The 13,511-nt window shown below is 42.9% G+C and overlaps 1 protein-coding gene across 16 annotated transcripts in view; it reads left to right on the top strand.

Moving 5' to 3' along the window:
• Positions 1-13,511, top strand: part of celf6 (CUGBP Elav-like family member 6) — a gene marked incomplete at both ends in the record, with an annotated part of 122,158 nt that overhangs the window by 78,572 nt on the left and 30,075 nt on the right. For all 16 annotated transcript variants that reach the window (XM_079157681.1, XM_079157679.1, XM_079157670.1 and 13 more), the window contains one exon: positions 7,446-7,494. In XM_079157681.1, the coding sequence (XP_079013807.1) occupies positions 7,446-7,494 (49 nt within the window). The remainder of the gene's footprint in view (positions 1-7,445; positions 7,495-13,511) is intronic.

The following is a 13,511-nucleotide window of genomic DNA, read 5'->3' as shown; positions in this document are numbered from 1 at the left end:
AGTACTGGATTTATAAATGAATTAGAAGGCAAAATCCTGCTCCAGGGGGGATCAAATGCCAGGTAATTATGGAGAACAAGACGGAGATTACATAGACGAAAGATAAACACAGAGATGTTTCCCTATGACACTGCAGTTTCACACTAGGGTTACTTCATTAACCAAGTAACATTTGAGTACTTGCCGATATACCTATACCGATGTGAGAACTCAATAATGCCATTACAGTTCTAACAATAACTTTGAAAACGTGTTTTATTTTCATCAGATGCTCACTTTCTGACTGTAACAAATCAAATGTACAACATGATGCTGTTGCTGACATTTTACCATTCAATACAATGATTTCATTAAATACCACTTGCCAATGTTACGCCATCTTAGCAATACACTGGTGGAAACCCCTGAGAGTATGCCAACCTCACAGCTAGACTTATTGATGAGACGTACTTGGGACAGCCTGTTTTGCGCATACACTGCAGCTGGCGATACATTTTTTATCTTTTGCATCATCTTATTGTTGCAGCTGGGTGGCTTATTAGGCTCAGTTGAAGAGAGGTTAACATCACGTTGCCAGACTGGTCTTGGGTGTGGTTGCAACAAAGTAGTATTACGAGTACAAATGCGTGAGTACATGAGAACATGAGCTCATATTGGACCCGATACTGGTATCGGTATCGCTGCATCCCAAGTTAGGAGCACATTTCTTTTGCTGTTGCTGGCCTTCTTCCCTTCCCAAACCAACCCCCGGTATCTAGTCTTTAAATAGGAGCTGCAGGATCAGAGCTAAAAATAGGCTGCATTTCACCACCAGCCACCCTCTGTTGAGCTGTCAGCACCCCTTCTCCCTCTTCGTCACAGTGAGGCAGACACAGCCCTCCTGCATGTGTTTTTGTGGGAGACAGGCAATGTGTAATCACTCCAGCTCTAACTCATCTCCTCTAACAAACACGGCAGGCCCGACCTCTCCTGACTTGCTGGCCTCACAGGGAGGCTGCTGTGAACTTGCACACCAATTTGAGAGAACGGCTCATACCTGCTGCGCTGGCCTGGTTTCTCTTCCCCACAGAAGTGAGGGGCAGGATGTCCTGACGTGTGAGCGATGGCTGATGGAAGGAGTAATTTGGGCTGGTACAGTACAGGCTGTCCATGATCCGGAAGCTTGCTTGCCATGTGAGATAGACCTACAGTGAGATAATTGTATTTTTTTTTTCAAAATGCTGTATTTTTTTCAACTGTACTCCCTAAATTCCTCAGTATGGATCTAATTTGGACTAGTGTCAAATTATCAAGAAATGTTGCTCTCTGTATTTTCCTATCATTTGGTCTGGTGTATTACAGTTTAGAAAAAGAAATCTTTAACAATTACAAGCTTACCATGACACTTTAAAGTGGGTATTGACAAAAAGCCAATTCCATTCAATGAAACATCAGAGTATTCTTAATTCCCTGAAGCTCCAAAGGCACTGATGATAATGACAGAGGTCAGGGCACTTATAGTGGCTTTATAATGATCAAAGGTCAGGGACTTAGCGTCCTTATATCTGCTTTAGGAATGAGGCTTCTCGGTCTCAGCCACCGCCGTCGGCTCTTTGTTAGCTCTTTAAGAAAAGCCAGTCTGCAATAAACATCTTTAATTGAGCTTAAACGGTTGTAAATGGCATCAACAGCTCCAATGAATTCACTGACGGCGAAACTGCAGAATGATAATGAGAGGCATCAAACAATGGATGGCTCATCAAGAGAATGGTACCTGATGACTTGAAAACTAAGCAGTTATCTGATGTGTGAGATGAAATGAAAGCAACAGAAATGAAATAACAGCAAAGGAAAACTAATCAACCAGTACACTTATTATTTTTATTTTTTGTTTTTGTTCATGACATTTCACTGTAAAAAGGTACAAATAAAATAAAAATGAAATAAATGTGTAAACTTAGCTTAGCTTTCATGACAAATCTTAAGTGAACTTCTCACTACATCACAATACTCCTTCATGTCATGAGTTCTCACCAATCACTGGGTCACAGTGAGGCCACAGCAGCATGAAGCAACGCACAATGTTTCAACGCATTTCAAATTGTAGTAAGTCTGTAGTTGTGATGAACCACATGAGAGCACAAACGTGGGTGCAACTGTTTCAGTAAAATCTGACATTGAATAGTCAAGAAACCTGTTAATTGTTTTGGAAGACAATACTCTAAGGGAAGTCATGTCAACAAAATTATTTTGGAGAATTGTGAGTTAATACAGGGCTCAAAACAGAGTAATGCTCAATCACAATGTTGGCAGTATAGCTTTGTTGTGGCATGTAGATGCAGCCAAGACTAAATGAGTCTATCCGTATTCATTTTTCTCAGTACTACAAAATAAAGGGAACCAGAATAACAATCTTATTTATTCTACTTTTTTTACTTTTATTATTCTAATTTGACTGTACTGCACAGTTAAGGCCATTACACACCAAGGGAGGGAAACATATACGATACAAAAATGTGAAATACTTGCCTGCAAATATTTCGCATCAACACTATTCATACCGGCAGCGATAACAGTTTGCGACAGTTGCAACCCTTTTTCATTAAAAGGTTGAATAGATGTGCGCTGGCAGCGGACCAACTAACGGTATCCTATTGATCCAGAGCAGTGTCTGGCAGTCCGCCTGAGGTATATTGTTGTATAGCCTAAGCTACTGCAAGCTAGTTTCCGTTTAACAATATGCCCAGAGTGAATTTGAGTTTCCTCTGGGTAAACACTTACACAGTGTACTGTGTATATCTAAGGCTTATATTGTAAAAGGTAACAGTGGAAGGAGCGGATCTGGTCTGTGCTGCCATTGTCAAGGTTGAGAGGAGTAATTAAGTTTGACGTCTTGCCTCTGTGTTGTTCTATGATGTACACATTGGATATGTTCCTTAAACACAAACTGATTGGTTGATATTTGTTATTCTCATAAAGCTCAGAAAAATCCAACTTACTCCCAAAAACAATTAAGACTCAAGACAATAAATAACAGATAATATATAAAAGAAATTGGTGACCAGACGTTCAGTATCCCCGCAAATGTAGATTCATCTCAGAGAAGTTCACCATCAGCCTTTGGCACAACATTTGTGAGGACAAACTGTATATGTGTGCCTTTGCCACTCTGCACCTCCTGGACAAGAATATCTTTCTATTTAGACAAGTTGGCTTACACTCTTCCCCCCATTTGGTGAGCCAATATTCGTCTTGCGCCACTGTGATTGCCACAGCTGTTTAAAAGTTATGAGATGAAGTAATGTGTATGGCTGAGAAGGTAATGATTCATCGCCACATCCTGCTATAAATATTCCACTTCACCCAATACACCTGTCGTGTGTGGATGCTCACTGAGGAAAGAAAATAGCAGGTGTGCCCAGATATGCTTCCATTATCCATCATGTGCGCAAGACACAACACTTGTGCAGATTGGAGCTAATTTTCATTGCACAAGTGTAAAACCATTGTTTGAAACTATGCTTTAGTTTTATATGGTGTGCTTTTAGCTCGCTGTCTTTTTGAGTGGCTTAATATTTATTGCACGACCAGCACTTTCTGTGGGTTTAGCCCTGTGTTCACTTTACTACATATCTACTCAGAAGACAGCAGCTCACAGCATAACTATTAAGAAATCATAGTTGATCAGCATGTCCCTAACATTGAGTACTAACTGTTCCTTACTTGTTCAGTAGATGCAATAGAAGGTAACGATTGACATTCAGTTAGAAAAAGTAAAAGCATTTCAATTTGCAAATCAGTATGATTTATTCTGTCCCATTCAACTTGGCTCACCAAAAATGTTCTTCACTCTAGTCATCTAAAAAGAAAATAAATGTAAGAGTTACAACCAAAGAGACTCAACAGTGGACGAAGTACTCACACTTCTGTTATGGTCCTCAGAGAACATTCTTTGTGTATTTAAGTGTCTGGTAGATTGCATTTCTCTTTGCTGGCTTTGTGAGCAGTGGTATTCACAAAGCATGGTCAAAGGCCAGCTGTGTCCTTGTCTCTCTTTCTCTCCACTGCACTGTTATCAATCAGGCGGACTAGCCAAAGATAGATGGACTGATGTGCATGCACACTCAAACACACACAGTCACACGCTCTGAAACTTACACACAGTCCTTTACTGGAAAATGTAAGCAAGTTCCTCTCTTCCACACTATTGGCTTTCCACCCCTCTGTGACTTCAGCTGACTTTTAGTCATCATAACTTAATGAAAAATATAGATTTGCCTCTGGAGATTAGAGCAAAGAAAGAAAAAAAAAAAGAATGTATAGACATAAAGTAAATAGAGCATGAAGGAGGGGAAAATATGGAGAGGGAAAAAAAAGTGAGCGAAAGAAAGAGAAAGACAGAAAAGGGGAGAGATGCGGAGAAAGAGAGATGGCTAAGTGTAGCAGCACACAGGCGCAGAGCTGTGAGTTCCCAGGCAAGACAGCATGAGCTGCCTATTTGTCAGCATTGATCAACCCATTAAGGGGCTGTGGTGGGAAGCATATTGGTTTTGGAGGCCAAAGGGGCAGAGAGAGACAAAGATAAAGCAAGACGGGGGGTTGTTGAACTCCTTTCAGCCTCGGCAGCCACACGTCTATCGGATGAAAAACCCTCTAGTCCTCCTCTCCCATGTCTATGCAGCTCATTTTGCAGGGCCCAACGACAAAGCTCAACGGCTTGTGCTATCTTAGCTTTCTGCTGCTGCAATGCTAATAAGAAACTAGCTAGCTCCTCAGACAGACATAATGTCACTTGTCCTCTTCCTTAGTGTGTGTATGCATGTGTGGAGGCAAAGGATGGGTGGTGTGGGAGTGGGGGTGGGTCCTGGCCCTAGGGGAAAGCAGGCTGCCTCTTCGCCCAGCCTCTGATGAATTCATATAATTAACTCTGCCTTGATCTGTTGGCTAATCCTGCACTCAGTAATAAGGGATTAAAATGTCACCTAAGCCACCTGCTGTTATTGAGCCCCTAGACTTTTTGTGCCTCTCTGTGTGTGTGTGTGTATGTGTGACAGTGTGTGTGTGAGAGAGAGAGAGAGGATAAAAGTAAAGTTAATTTCAAGATTTCTGTGTGCAGTACGCACATGTGCTGGAAACATTTCCTCTGTTTGCACAAGAAAATATACGTAGAGGACACTATAAAGTAGTTCAAAGAAGCAGACATCTCAACTGCTGCCACATGCACAACTCCACATCTCACATCTCCATAGTTTGGCGTCAAGCTGAACTCCATAATTTGGCAGGAAGCTGGAGCAGACGTTGCAGCAGACTCGCTCTGGAAACTCATTGTCACAGTCACTAAAAAGGGACATGAAAGTGGGACATGCTGGAAGGTGGGAGTTGAGGAATCTTTTTTTTTTGTCCCTCCCCTCTCACTATGACCTCCTTGGACCAAGTAAAGAAAAAAGAAGAAGAAAGAAAGAAAGAAGAAAGAAAGGAGTGCCAATTGGTTGGCTGACAGCCCACAGACCAACGGCCAGCTTGCCTTGACTGCCTGCCTGCCGGCCACCTCCGCTCGGTTGCCTGGCAACCACAAGTGTACTTTTGGGTTGTCTAATGACTCTTGTTGCTGCAGTGGCTCAGGGGCTACTAATGAAGCCTCCTGACCAATCGCTGCCGTTTAAGACCTAGAAGCTGACTGATCACTGGACAGGGATCTTGGGACTTCAGGCTACTCTAAACCTCTTATGTGAGACAAATTCTTCCCCCAACCTGAGCTGCTGCCAACACACACACACACACACACACACACAATATATACACACAACACACCTTCAATACAATACTGTCTACAATGCTCCAACTGACCTTAACTCTCTCCACTGCATACTCACATACATCAATAGTCAACGTATCCTCATTCAAAGGTTCATATATCGAAAAGTTATATATAATTCTTTTGTCCGTTCTCTTACAAATGTCCAGCAAGACAAGCGATTAGTGCGCCTGCACAAGCCCTGTTTAGGCAACAAAACCACTGGGTTAGGTTCAGGAAAAATCGTGGTTGTTAAAATAGATATATTTCTTACGTAAAATATAATAAAACAACGGTTTCCTGGGTGAAAGTCCTCTATCAACGTCCATTTATATGGATGTGACTGCGCATGCATCTGAATCTGTGTGTGTGTGGGGCGTTCATTCGCTGGTCTTTGTGATGCGTCCGTCATCTCTGCAAGCTTTGTTCCAGTGCCACAACATATTGCAAGACGAGTACATTACATCCCCAGGGTGTCACCATGTATATGCTTGTCTATACATGTCTCACGTCTTAGGTCTATATTTAGCCATGGTCAACTGCTGTCAAGTGATGCGTTGCCTGAGGGCCCAACACCCACTGTGCTGCCCTTGCTGACTGATCTGAGGGGGCAATATTGTGTGTCATTCACTGGCACTCACATGTTGGACGTGTCTGCATGGCCTAGTTAGAAAGATAGGCCCACTGCAGACTGAAGCCAGAAAAACACCATGCCAAATATAAAACACAATGACAACTATGACATGCGTGGGTAGCCTCAATAAACAAGGGTCTTCGAGGGTGGCTCATAACACCTCCCCTTTTAACAAAGGAAAGAGGGGATATTATTCGTTTCAGAGAAGTCACAAGATCAAGTGTTTTTCTGTTGTCACATTCAAACTGTGAAAAAAAAAGAAAGAAACCATAGACAGGGGAGCAAAGAGAGCCAGGGGAGTTTTTATTCACGGTGTGCAGTTTTTAAAAGGTTTTTTTTATGTTAGCTTGGCGACGTTTTGCTTTCACCTCACTATAAAATTGTTCTTCAAAGGTTGTTTATCGATTCCCCACTGTTAACCTTTCACAAGCTGTTTCACAGCTACGCTGTTCGTTGGCTCTCGATAGCTTCCAGGAGGAGCAGGCTGGGTCAGGGTGGGGCTGGCTGTCCAGACCAGTGGTACATTGGTTGTGAGTTGCAAAAGGGATTCTGGGTAGAGAGGAGAGAGTGGAGGAAGGGATGGAGGCAGAGAAAGACGGATTGCTGAGGGTCAGGGATGAGCAGTATATAGCTGGTGACTGCGAGTCTGGAGCCAGGAGGGGACAGGAAGAGCAAGGGCCAGCCTGAGAGGACCTCTCCCTCTGGGGCTGGGAGTGGCTGATGTAATGGCATTAATCTCCAAGTGCCATCTGACACCCAGTGTGGCTCCGTCATTGAAAAGTGCTAATTCTGCTGAACTGTGGGGGGAATTCAGGCTTCTCTAGAGGCAGTGCCCTCGATTAATTAAACACGTTGGCATGGAGAACCAAACAGATTGATCTCTTTTACGTTATCATCACTTTTGCATTAAACTGACAGAGCAGGACAGAATCAAGACATTAACGCCAGGAACACTACCACATTTCACTTGTTCACTCCTATCATTTCGTGCTAACCTGGGATTTCCCATCTCTTCCTTCTCTCTCTCTCTCTCTCCAGATGAACCGACCCATCCAGGTAAAGCCAGCCGACAGCGAAGGACGAGGAGGTAATTAACCTTCTCCTGGTCTCCGTTGCACACACCCCTTAAAAAACACACACGCAAACACACAAATACACTGGAACAGCGTACACGCAATCCTTAATATTCTGCTCTCACTTGAGACGCACTGGGAGTTAGTAGAGTAGCCCATAATATAGGTCACTTGCTTCTATTGACTTCCCATCTGTGCCAGCTGAGGGGCTGTCTCAGGTTCACAGTCACTGGGAGCAGTTCAAAGACAAGATAGAGCGACATGGAGAGAAATAAAAGAGAGACAGGGAATGGTAAAAAAAAAAAAGGGGAGTAGAGGATCTACATCCTCTGATTTCCATAAAGATAAGAGGCAATGGAATAGACCCCAAATATACAAAGACAAGCACACACACATATATATATAAACACCCCAGAGCTATACTACATGGACAGAGACGGTATCATTTTGAATGGATGTATGCATTTATAAGTCACCGAATGAAGGGGAGACAGCATAAAGTAAGTTTCTCAAAGTAGGAGGTATTCAAGGTGTTTTTAACCTCTTTGTGGTATCTGTTTTTTTTTGTCTAGTCGTAAGAACACAACTAATTCCTGTTTCACTTATTTAAACTCCACATCCACATGTACAGTATCTACTATAAATGTTTCCATAGTGCCTTCCAACTTACCTACTTACTTCTCGAACTGTCCATTTAGCTACCTATCTATCCGTCTGCCTAATTTAGAGTACTGTCCCATGATTACATTGGGATTAAATAGTATAGACTGTTAAACCATCTAAAAATGATCCGAGTCAGATTTAGTGTGATTCAATGTTTGATGTCAGACTTCCAGCTGAGCTCACTTGGCATACTGTACATGCATCAACGGGTTCAATTCTACAAGTTGAATTGGAACATTTTTTGTGAAAGAATGTTGTTTCAAAAGCAAACCCGCCCATTTAAAGCATTAATCATGACATTAAAATGTAGCGATTGTGCTTTGACATAGTACTGTTCTTTCACAAAGCCTCCTCCCTCCATCTTTAGTCTGACTGAAAAGGTGATTGACTAGATCATCCTGTAGCCATTTGTGACGAACAACACTGAGGTTAATGCAGATTGAGCCTGTTAAAGATTTACATGGGTGGAATAAGATCTAATTGGACCAGTCTGTGTCTGTGGTGATTTAAACTGCCTAGGTCAGATTAGACTGAGCCACTTTGCTGATTTATGTGGTCAAGTGTGAATCAGATGGACCATTTCTATTGCCACACACACCCCCGTGTAGATCTGATTTTTTGTCAGGGCGGCACTTTAATTAACGGCCATCTAAAAACAGGCAAAGTCTGACCGACAAGGCATGGGCGAGAGCCAATCGGCATTCTCACCAAGATAAATTGGATCTCTGGACTTAAAAGGGGAGGATGGATGGGTCCCAATATCAATTACAACCCTTTTTTTCAGCAGAAAGAGAAGGGAGATGAACCGGCAGTGTGAATGAAATACAGAGAGCTCTTAGGCTGGCACAGCCTCTGCCAGTCTGTCAGATGGACTATCTATATGGGAGGACAGGACAGGACACGGTACAGAATGAAATAAGACCAAGCAGACAGGCCCCAACAGAGATATTGAGCGTTAATGGCAACAGGAAGTCAGCAGACAGGCCAGAGAAGTAAACCACAGTCACGGCTGACAATGAAATGAGATTTACTATGAAGGCCTGTGGTTAAAGTAAAATAGACAGCCCAGCTAAGACTGACTAAAGGAGAGAAAGTAGCGAGGGATTCATCTGTGGAAGGCCGGGGAGCAGTGCGGTGCACCAATCCCAGTGGGGCCTCTTGATTGTCAAACCCAGGGCTGCACCGGGACATTTGTACCTCTGGAATGGAGTCACATTTATCACTACCAAGACATCAGCAATTATCTGTCATGGGAACTTGTGCAGAGGTCTCGATTACGTGCCTGTGCAGGCATTAGGGCCCATTACGCCATTTGGAGACTCCAGTAGCCTCTCACGGTGTCCCTAAGAGACGACTTGTCTCTGGGGGTATGGGAGTGTCAGGAGGAGAATAAAACCAGAGCTCAGAAAATGACTAGGGGGGCCCCGGCGCCACACAATCCTGCCACTCGGCTGCCATTGTGGATCACAGAGCTGATTCTCTGGCTGTCTATTACAATGACTCATGTCTTATTTTATTTTTTCCTTGGATTATCAAGAAGAAATGGAGCATGAGAGGGGAACTTCACAGCCCTCAAATCTATTTCTGTTCCTTGAGTCAGCCGACCTCTTCCCCACAAAGTCCACATTTATAAGATGCGGTTAACACCACTTTTTTTCTTTTCCTGCACAATTCTATCAAACCATGATTTCAACTCAGAGATACCGAGACACAATCAAGGCATGATTCTTCTGCTCACTCACTCACTCACTCTGTGGTCAGTGCAGGAACAGACACGCTAACTTGAAACCCAAGCAATTTGCTTCAAACCAAAAGGCTGAAATGAGGAAAAGTAGACATCGCTTGTTCTCCCTCTCTATTGTTTTTACTTCCTTCTCCCTCATTCCGTCTCATTGGTACTGCAGTGCAAAGGGAGAGATGGAGCGAGTGATAGTGAGAGAGGTGGGGATTCAGTACAAGGCCCATGGAGGAATGCGAGAGAGTGAGGGATTGAAGACAAAAAGAGCGAGAGGGGAAGAGACGACAGGATGAGAAAGTTAACGGAGGGTGATGGAGGCAGCTGAGTGAATCTCAGCAGTAAATCATCTCAGAGCCGCCCCATCCCTATCTCCTCCTCGCCTCGCCAGGAATCCTTTTCCCCCTGACCTTGTCTGACGCTGTGTCTATGAAGAAAAGATGGGGCCAGATTATCTATGATTGGAGATGGCCATTATCTAAACACAATCTTGGAGCCAGGTCCCACTCCTCTAGCCACTGCTGAGAGACTGGAGACCACACTGATGAGAAGTGAGATGACGGGTCAGCCAGCAACACCCTCTCCTTTTATTAACTCTGATAAGATGGTTTCAACACTCTCCCGAAATGCCCAGCAACCTCCATCAACATCGACTTTTTCACAAAGTGCCACTCTCAGTGCTTTTGTCTACACACAGTCTCTTTACCCTACTTGTTTATTAGCTCCCCATACTTTTGTTTTATTGGATACTTATAGAGTGCCAGAGGCATTGCAGTCCCTGCATTTTATACTCTGCAGCCCCGTGTGAGCCTTTTTAAATATCTTATCCATGCCTTTTCGTCTGTCTGGCTGACGGGAGTCTTTGTAAATGGGTCGTGTTTGTCCTTGCCAACCTGCTGCTCTTCAAAATGGTTGACCCCAGTCGGGGCAGTGAAGAGATTGACAGGACCTTAAGATGTTGCGCACTGTGCTGTCATGCCCCACCCCAGCAGGTAGGGGTAGAGTGAGGGCTGCTGGCTGGCTCAGTCTGGCAGGCCACAGGGGAGGGGCTGTCTGGAGGCTCCTCACGCCCACAGAAGAGCGCGCTCCACTTTACATGCAAATGAAGCCAAAGAATCCTTCTGTGCCTCTGGACACAATCGTGCAAAACTCTGAAAAGTCAGGAAGAACCCTGGCAGCGGTTGATATGTGTGTGCGGAGAAATAGACACAGACATGGGGACTCTTGGACAGGCTAAATAATTCAGGGATTTCCAACAGTGACCATTGCACTGTATTCATTTAAGGTTTTAAAGTATTGATTTACTTTGTTGTAGAGATCCATGTTTGATCCGTTAGAGAATGATATTTCTGAAGTGCAAAAAGAAGGAGTTAAAATATTTGGACTCGTGCTGCAACAAGCAGTTCCTCACAAGTTTCCTTGAATGTTCTGCACTGGTTTTTGATCCCTCCCACTTCCCTGGGTAAATGGATGTGACAGCTGTAGTGGTATAAGTAATTCATTTACAAACACAAAGCCTGTATCTTCTCATCGTGCTTGATACACTGACAATTTGAACGTTTGTTCTCATTTAATTATTCCATTTACCGCCTCACTATACTGTATAATCCCCTTGCATACACCAGATTGGGACCAGCAGCAGAAATGTGTAGTATGCGTTTGCACATCATTTTTACTGGGATCGTGTCTAATTACTAATGTTAGCTGGATAGGAACTAAACATGACTTATAAGTAGAATGGGGCTTATTTAGTAGTTGAATGTGTTCTGTAAAGGCAATAGGGAAGTTTGTGGGGGTTGAGAAATTAAGCTGTATACACACACACACACACACACACACAAGTTTGCGCATTTAAAATCTAACATATCAATTTGGAATGAAACACTCTCACCTCTATTAAGTGGCTGAGTAATTATGAGAATATTCAGTAGTACATTTAAATGACATACTTAAATCTCCATGAAGGAATATTTGTTATTATTAGAATAGCATGGAATGATGAAATGAGTCGCCCATACTGCTGACAGTGAAGATATCCCACTCTGCAGCTTTTTCTTTGCATACGTTACCTCTAAGTTAGTTTAGAAAGTTGACATTTACGCTACCGGCTAGTATTTGTGAGGTCATAACACTGAATTAACTTAAGAATGCTAGCCATCTCAGTTAACTAGGTAACCCAGGTCTGGCACCTTCTAACATCACCGTGTACAACAGGAGTTGCAGGGAACCTGGGTACGTTGTATTGAACTGCTATCTTGAAACGTTATCCCACTACCCAGACCCACTTTGTTAACATAGGCTCAAACAAATCAATACAAATTCTTTGAACAATTCTTTGAAATACTGTCGCGGGAGAAATCACCTCATATGGGCTGATTCCCATGCTAAGGAAAGGTTGTAGGCATATTTTCAATGTTGATCGCAAAATGTGAGATACATGTCCATGTTACATCATAAACTCTTTTTTTCGTCTTTTGTCCTCTGGTTGTATTTTTTGTTGCCATTATTACAAGTAATTGTCCCATACTCACTTTGCAGCATCACCATATTTGCCAAATAAACTGACAAACCCTTCTTTGCTTCTTCTGTTAAGTCAAAATAATCCCCCAAATTCATATGCAATCATTTTAATAAGGCAAGAAATAAAACTTGTGACAGGTTTTAAATTAAAAAAAACAACGTATTGATCACTAAGAGGAATCTAAAGTGGTGGCGCAATGTCTTCTGTTCACAGAAGTTTAACATGAAAAACTGCTGAGGATGCGAAAGTCGCATGGCCACAGGACTATTAACTCGAGAATATAAGAGTTATAACAATGCTCGATAACAGTGTTTCTGACAACATCTACCCCCCCCCAAAAAATGTCCTCTCTTAATAATGTATAATGCTCACTATCTTTAAAAGCCTGTTCTAAAACCGAATGGCACCGTTTGATTCTAAACCGACTCCTGCCTTTACACAACTGGCACATACAGAAGATGGTGAAAAATAATGTCTCGCTCAATATCAAGAAGTCGTACCGTACACCCGGTCTGTACGCCTACATGTGCGAGCGTGTCTGGTGGCCTCCCAGGCAGTAGCGCACCAGCGTCAGGCTTTTCTAATGAGACCAGAAGAAGCACAACTTCTCTGTTGTGCTGCCTGGAACATTACTCTGCATTTGAAATGCACCCAGCGGCATAGCAGGCATCATTTATCTTTAGATGCAGCTGTCCATGCTTTCTGAACACTTACTACTACCAAGCTTCCCTGACTGCTACCAGCGGGCACAAATGTAATAAAATCGTGAAAAAAATACATATATATATTTACCATGACACAGTAGCAGGAGAGTAATTATTTAAAGAAAATATTCCCATTATTGCCAAACAAAAGCAGAAACTTTTGAAAAGTAGTCTTCACAGCAACGCACTTTTTTGCCTGGAGAGAAAGAACAGGGTGAGGGATGTCATTAAAAGGGTAAAGAGAAAGATACAGGGAGGGCAATAGAGAGACAAAAGGAGATGGGAGGAAAGGAAAAGCACACTCTATATGCATATACTGCAGCCTACAACACAAGTAGCACTTTATTCCAGGGAGAGAAGCATCAATCTTGACAGCATATGGCGTCTGTGCAAAATCCATTAATTTTT

The sequence above is a fragment of the Pholis gunnellus genome (genome assembly GCF_910591455.1).
Source record: "Pholis gunnellus genome assembly, chromosome: 1".
Lineage (NCBI taxonomy): Eukaryota > Metazoa > Chordata > Actinopteri > Perciformes > Pholidae > Pholis > Pholis gunnellus.
The sequence above is the reverse complement of the archived record's forward strand: the minus strand, read 5'-3'. Positions and strand labels throughout refer to the sequence as shown.